The following is a 7507-nucleotide window of genomic DNA, read 5'->3' as shown; positions in this document are numbered from 1 at the left end:
CTCTCAGAAGGAGAGGGGGAGAGAGTGCCTGCTTTGCAGAAGACACTGTAATTCTATGTCACAGTTTAGGGATGTAAGGCTGACAATCTGCTGAGTTTCCAAGAAGCTGGGAGGAATTCCGAGGCTGCTGTCCAGTACAGCTGCTGCTGCAGCACTTAGAATTCTTTAAAAAAAAAAAAAGAAAAGAAAAGAAAAAAAACAGATGAAGATGCGGAATGTTTTTTGTCAAGGGTAAAAGCAAATCTCAGTTGCAAGTGGCTTTGCTGAAACTTGATCACCGGGGATTTAAAGCGATAAAGAGCTGCTGGGTTTCTATTTACTGCGCTGGGAACAAATTGTAGATGAAACCCAGGGATTAAAAGACCTATTTTTCACTTCGCTGTTTGCAAGGGAATCTTCTGAAATGACTTTGATGATTTTAAGCTGGAAACTATGTGGCGGGAGAATGCAGTAAGTATTTCCCTTTCTGGCTAGCACCGACATACTGGTAGTTGCAAATGGGCTCCTGGCTGAGGAATGACACACATGTAAAATGTTGCAGTCTCTCTCTGCCTGTAAAGCCTCATCTTTATTTTGTGGTTTGCATTATGAAGCTTCCAGTAAATGCTGCTTTTTATTTGCCAAACATGCCATCATCCCAAATGTAGCTGTGGATACTTTCAGAAGTATCATTATTTTTTCGAGTGATACTGAATACAAAATCAAAGCCAAGGGAGATTTCCTGGGGTAATCTGCTATGCTGCATGTCCCTTGTTGTTGATGATCTGATCACCAGCCCGTTCCTTATCAAGATCAAAAGGAGACGTTTTCCATACTGATTCAGCGGTTCCCCCCACCCCCGCTTATGCTTGTTTTGAACCTGTCAAGAAAACTCCTGTCCTTGATCTGGGAAATTAGTTTAGCATCAGCTGCTCTGGGTTGGGGGCTCAGCCCTGGGAACGCAGAGCCAGAGCTCCCTGCCTGTGGAGGCAACAGACTGTCACTAGCACAAACTATTTAACCCCTGCGAGGAGCAGGGGGATGGCCGGGGGCCCGACTGCCCTCTCATCGCCCAGGGGGCATTGGCAAGGGACCCGGCTGCCCTCTCTTACCACCAGGGGGGCACTGCCAGGGGCCCGGCTGCCCTCTCACCGCCTGGTTGGGGCACTGCCAGGGGCCCGTCTGCCCTCTCACCGCCCGGGGGGGACACTGCCAGGGGCCCGTCTGCCCTCTCACCGCCTGGTGGGGCACTGGCAGGGGCCCGTCTGCCCTCTCACCGCCCGGTGGGGCACTGGCAGGGGCCCGTCTGCCCTCTCACCGCCCGATGGGGCACTGCCAGGGGCCCGTCTGCCCTCTCACCGCCTGGTGGGGCACTGGCAGGGGCCCGTCTGCCCTCTCACCGCCCGGTGGGGCACTGGCAGGGGCCCGTCTGCCCTCTCACCGCCCGATGGGGCACTGCCAGGGGCCCGTCTGCCCTCTCACCGCCCGGTGGGGCACTGGCAGGGGCCCGGCTGCCCTCTCACCGCCCGGGGGCGGGGAAGCGCTTCTCGCCTCTGCTGTTACACGACGGGGAGACGCCCCAGCGCCCCCGGCCTGCGCGCGGCTCGCTCCGTGGGCACTGCCGAGGCTGGAGGCCGCTTCACTTTCCCGCCCGTCCGTCCGACTGACGCTCTTCCTCTGTCCCTCAGCCCGCGCTCCCCACGGGGGTAGCTGCCGCCCTCGGGGGCGATGCGGAAGGCCCGCTGCGGCCCGGCTCCTCTCTGCGGGAAGCGGGATGGACGCGACCGCAACCCGGGCCCCGCGGCGCTAAGGGCTGCGAAATGCCAAACTTCGCCGCGTGCCGATTAGCAGCAGCAGCAGCAGCAGCAGCTCCATTGCCCCGCTCCCCGGGTAGGTCGGGCCGTTTGTGGCAGGTGCTGCGCGGAGCGGGCGCCAGGGGGCGCTGCTGCGCCGCGCGAGCCGAGTGGGGCTGGAGCGAGCCGGGAGGGAGGCGCGCGGGGATGTTTGGCAGGTGGGGGTGGGGGATGTGCGTTCCCTACACACGCTATTGGCGCGATTCTTGCTCGCCAGTGCAGCCTGTTTGGACAAGGAAACCACGATGCCGACGTGGGGGCAGCAGCTTCTTTCCGCGGCCCGTGAGCGTCGCATCTGCAGGGGGCTGGGCTACATTATTTATAAACCTTGCTGCGCTGCCGCTGCTGCGGCAGTCCTCAGCCCCCGGCATGCAGCACGATGGCCCGGGGAGCCCAGTGCCGCTGAGCTGCTTTCCCATTGCGTCGGAAATTCCCAGCCCCGTCCCTACCCGGCAGAGCCACAGGGAGACTTCCGGGCTCGTTAGCGGCGAGAAGAGGGAGAATTGGGAGTCGAGACACGGGCAAAAGGAGACCTGGAGCTTGGCTGTGTGGGCTCCCCGCGCCCGGGGCTCGCCTCCTTCTCCCTATTCAGCTTCCTAAAAGTCCACCGGGAACAAAGCAAACCAATGCACTGATGCTCATGTATCGAATACACTGTCCCCGAACACACCAATAACAGCTTGGTGTCTGAAATCCTCAGTTTAGATATGCAAAAGTCAATGCAGAGGGGGAGGAGAGAGAAATAGGTTAGAATAATGTCCGGCTGAATCTGTTCCAGACATGTAATAATTACCCGTGAGCAGCAGCCATCTGAGAGATTTAGAAGATAAAACTCTGTTTCTGGGGTCCTGCAAGATGGGCGGGATGCATGAGATGTGGGATCGGACTGTCTTTCTGGGCTAGTTTTCCAGGAAAGGTGCATCTTCCTTTTAGTCTGTTACCAGATTTCAAAATACAAGTTCACGTTTTTTTAAAAAAGCCCAATTTCCTCCCATGCTAATTGGTTCACTCATTTAACTTTAAATAGATCAGAACCATTAAGTGGTGCCTTTCCAGAACTTGTGCTGCATTTTGTCCAGTTTGCTATAGACAGTTCATAGCACTGTCACTGGGGAGCTGATTTCCTGGGACACTGAAAATGATGTCAGATTAAAGCTAAGGTGAAGAGCCCATTGGAGGAAGCTAACAAGGATGCATTCTATGCAGATATTTTGCATCAAAAGTCTGGTAGGGGACTATCTAGCATATTTTGCTCATTTTTTTCTCATGCAATGCAATCACTTCTACAGGGGATAAAGGTGGCAAAGATGGGGAAAACTGGCTGTGCTCTGCTGGTACTCCAAGCTCTTCTGGTGCAAATGGATCTTGTTCATGGAGCAGAGAAAAGTTATCCCGTACTCAACATTGCAGTGATTCTGGGGAGGACCAAGCATATCACAGAACGAGACATCCGAGCTCTCTGGAGCAGGGAAATGTCAGCAGACCTGGCCATTGAAGTCAATGTAGTGACCCTTTTGGTGAACCAGACTGACCCCAAAAGCATTATAACACATGTTTGTGACTTGATGTCAGGCACCAAGATCCATGGAGTAGTTTTTGGAGATGATACCGATCAGGAAGCAATAGCTCAGATTTTGGATTTTATTTCATCTCAGACCTTTATTCCAATTCTGGGAATTCATGGCGGCTCCTCCATGATCATGGCTGAAAAGGTAAGAATTTTTAAAAATTATTTAAAGCTTTTGTTGCACCAGTATGACTTCATTGTGCATACTAACTTCAGAATGTGCACTGCAGCGGCTTGAAAGAGGATGCCTCTAACAGCCTATATTCTAAACTTTAAAAGCAAACTTATCATGCAGATTTCTATTGAATTACCGCCGAATCTCCTGAATGATTTTTGGGGGACATGTCTCTAATTTGTTGGTTGACATAAAGAATGTTCTTACTGCCCGATTAGTTACCCCCACATTAGATTCTGATCATCCGAGGCGTTTTATGTACAGTTGATGATAACCCCAAATAGATGGCTTATTTAACTTAATTATGACAATAAAATGTTTTTCCTGTTTTTCATCTTGAAGGAAAGGTGTAACTTCATTAGCGTACACTAGAGACAAGTGCCACACTGGGAAAAATCACATGTAATGCACTTGAATTGATTTGATGAGGATACTGGTAGTAGAGGACTCAGAGGTTTTTTTTAAGCTCACAGATATTCTGGTTAGACTTGTGCATATAGTTTAATGGAATTGGACATCATTCATATATGAAGAACCACCCTTTCATGTTTACTTAATGTTATAACAATGCAGTGAGAACATGTGTCACAATTAATTAGACTTCCCTGTGGTAAACATTAGGTTATGCTCTGCAGGTGGTTTGTCTCCAAACTTTTAAGATAATGTTGACTGAAAGTTTTTAGGAAAATGTTTTTTTTTCCATATCACCCATCCTAAGATTATGAAATGATAAAACACTGACTAATATACCCACTGCAAATTTATTACTCAGGGCTTCAGAAACATAGAAACTCCTCTGTTTCTATGTACAGTACAGGTTGAACCTCTCTAATCTGGAACATTCTCATCTGGCAAACTCCGTAATCCATCATGATTTTAATTAGCTGGAGAACCACTTATTATGAGTGTGGCCAAGTTTCCTGTTGTCCCATAAAGTTTGTTTACCTCAGCCCATCCCCGCTCTGAGTGTTCTGTGCTGTTACTTAGCTGTAATTTAGCCCTAAATGTCTTCTAAGAGCTCAGTGTTGGTAATGTGCTAGAAAATATTGTCCTCCCTTTGTCCGGCAAATTCTTTCATCTGGCACCCTGGCACCAGTTGAGGATGAGAGAGGTTCAACCTGCACAAAATCTTTCCTGGTGTGCAGTGCTCTAACTTCTAGGAGTTGAAGGGGTTCAGCACCCTGAAGAACCAAGCCATCTATGATGACCAGTGATGACCAGTGCCACTGTTAGTGCTTGTTGGATGAGTGATGAGGTAAGAAACAACTGGTTGTTGCTGAAAAGCTCTTATACCAGTTGTCGCTTATGTAAAGAGATGAGGATTATTCAGCACAACACTTTCTGAGTAGAAAGTCATTTATTAGATTTCTAGGAAATAATTTTTTAGCACGTCATACTGTAAAACCATTATCAAGGGCAAAATATGACTGAGAAATGAGGTATAAACTCCATTCAGCTGCAGAAAGCTTTTATGTAGCAATAAAACAAGGGAGGCAGAGGGACTGTTGCATACTTGGTAGTATTTCACACAGATTCAGAAAAATATTGAAAATATTTATTTAAAGTGGCCCAGATGTACTTTAAACATGAAGAACAGAAGAGATGGGAATATTTGTCACCTTTGAAGAAGGAATGAGGAATCATTCCTGACTTAGAAATAGCAGCATTTCACTCTTTTTATTACATGGTAGCTCTAAAGATGTTCTTTCAATCTCAGTATTTTGAGTGACCTTTATCATTACAGCTGACATTGTCACATAATGGGTCAGTTAATATATGTTTGAACTGAATTGGAAATTCTGTAAGAGGGCCTGACGTCCACATGAATAACTACAGTGTTATTATGATTGATGGTACTACCTTAAATACTAAAGGAAGTTATAATGACTAGGCCATAGGAACTATTAAACTGGGAGCTATGGAACTGTCTGTACGGTTATACAATTTATATAAGACTATATGTACAATATACAAATAGATCAATAATTATTTTACTTAATCAAAAATTTGCATTTGAAAATCCCACCTGCCGCAAATTATAAAAACTAGAGGAGGTGGGGGAGTGAGAATACTCAATAGTTAATCTTTAACAAGCTGACTGATTCAGGGTCACTAACTAACATTCATATATGTATATGTGTATATAAACTCATGTAACATAGATACACCTCGATTTAGATTACTAAAACAGAGGTATTTCAGCAGTAATTAACAGTTTGTATTTCTGTTTTGACATCTGTGTTTTAGTGGTTATTCCTACTTGACATTTAAAAATGCTTGCTTTCAGGTGAAGCTTAATTTTCAAGATCTCTACTTGAGAGCAAGTGTTCAGTGTTCTGTTCAGTTTTTTAAACAATTCAGTGGAAGCATCTTAAAGTAGTTAACCAGTTGAATGGAACCTTGGCACACATACAAAGTACAAATTGCCTTAATTGTAGACTGGCTTTTAGCATGTACTTAATGTGTTTTAAAGCTGGGCTTTGGAGATTTACAGTAATAATATTTACATGTGTAGCTTTTTAACTTTCTTCGGGAAGTAAATTCCTGTGTAGCACAGGTGAAATTCATTGCGTTGTTGAAGAAAGGAAGGGCTGGGAATATGAAACCCACTTCCCAAACCAGCCTCATGATTTGGGGCAGAAACCTGGACTACCAGAGTCAGAAAAGAAAACAAGCAGCAGTGGTCTCAAGTTTCAGTGGGGAGGTCTCAGTTGGATGTTTGGAAAAACTATTTTATGAGGTATACTAGAATAGGTTACCTAGGAAGCTGATGCAATCGCCATTCTTAGAGATTTTGAGCTAGAGTTGACAAAGTCCTGGCTGGAAAGATTTAGTTTGGGTTGGTCCTGCTTTGAGCAGGGGGTTGGGCTCAATGATCTCCTAAGGTCTTGATAAGCATCAGGAGGTCCTACCCTAATCTTCTACAATTCTGTGTCTATTCAAGCCTATGGAGATGAATTAGCATCTAGAGTCATGCCCTTTTGTTCTATGATACTGGATGTCTGCATAAATATTGGGTTCCAAGTTCCAGATCCTATCCCATTGCACTGTCTGCACTAGCTTAGGCTGAGTCAGTATAGAAACTCTTTCTATAACACACTGGGTATTGCAATTCAGTTCCAGGACCCTATCTCTGTGGCTTCAGTGCTGTAGAGTCTTATGCTGGTCTTCTAATACTATGGGTGACTTTCACTGCAGATGTGCACATATTTTTAATTCTCAGCCATTTCAGAAAATTTATTCAGTAAACAGCAAAGGCACAGAAGGAGTCTATTAACTCAGTGATTTCTATACAAAGTATCATTTACAAGATGATTAAGTGCATTAACATGACTTAGACCTCTGAAAAGCAGAATCTTTTGTTGTTTTAGTAATGATCCTGCAACACCGAAGATTTCAATGAGACGGCTTGCATAAATAAGGGTTGTTTGCATGAGTAAGGATTTTAGGCTTGTCCCATACTTTATATTGGCAATGCCATCTAAATGTTTTCTCTGACATATATATATATGGCCTTTATATATGAAAGAAAACATTTATATGGCCTTTTAGTTTCCTTGTTTGGCTGTCATAATAGGAATGTCTGTTGTATGCGCCAAAATTATTATCACATGGCTATGCTGGGTTTAGTTTTGCAAAATAATAAGCTTGATATACTAGTTTCTTGGACAGGTAAAAAACCCTGTAAACGATGAGGATTAATTAGCATGTGTCCTTAATAAACTGTTTTGTATTGATATACCTCTGAAAAAATCAATACAGACTTCTCTAGTCCTGCTGCTCACTAGAATCTTTTAATAATAGCCCCACAAACTTTCAAAGAGGCATTTCCAGTATTGGTATTACTGACAGTCCTAAAGATATTTGGCACATTCCACTGGGATTATCATTAGGAAGTGATACTTCTTGAAACAACTTTGGGAGAGCTGAGCT

At 45.3% G+C, this 7507-nt stretch overlaps 1 protein-coding gene across 1 annotated transcript in view; it reads left to right on the top strand.

The window, feature by feature from the left end:
* The first annotated feature begins 432 nt into the window (after nucleotides 1-432).
* The window catches only part of GRIN2A (glutamate ionotropic receptor NMDA type subunit 2A), a 476283-nt gene continuing 469208 nt past the window's right edge, over nucleotides 433-7507 (top strand). The window contains exons 1-2 of the mRNA XM_075010498.1: nucleotides 433-450; nucleotides 3122-3544. Of these exons, the coding sequence (XP_074866599.1) occupies nucleotides 433-450; nucleotides 3122-3544 (441 nt within the window). The remainder of the gene's footprint in view (nucleotides 451-3121; nucleotides 3545-7507) is intronic.

This window comes from Carettochelys insculpta, chromosome 16, assembly GCF_033958435.1.
Source record: "Carettochelys insculpta isolate YL-2023 chromosome 16, ASM3395843v1, whole genome shotgun sequence".
NCBI classification, from domain to species: Eukaryota; Metazoa; Chordata; order Testudines; family Carettochelyidae; genus Carettochelys; species Carettochelys insculpta.
This window is presented reverse-complemented; position numbering and strand designations above follow the sequence as displayed.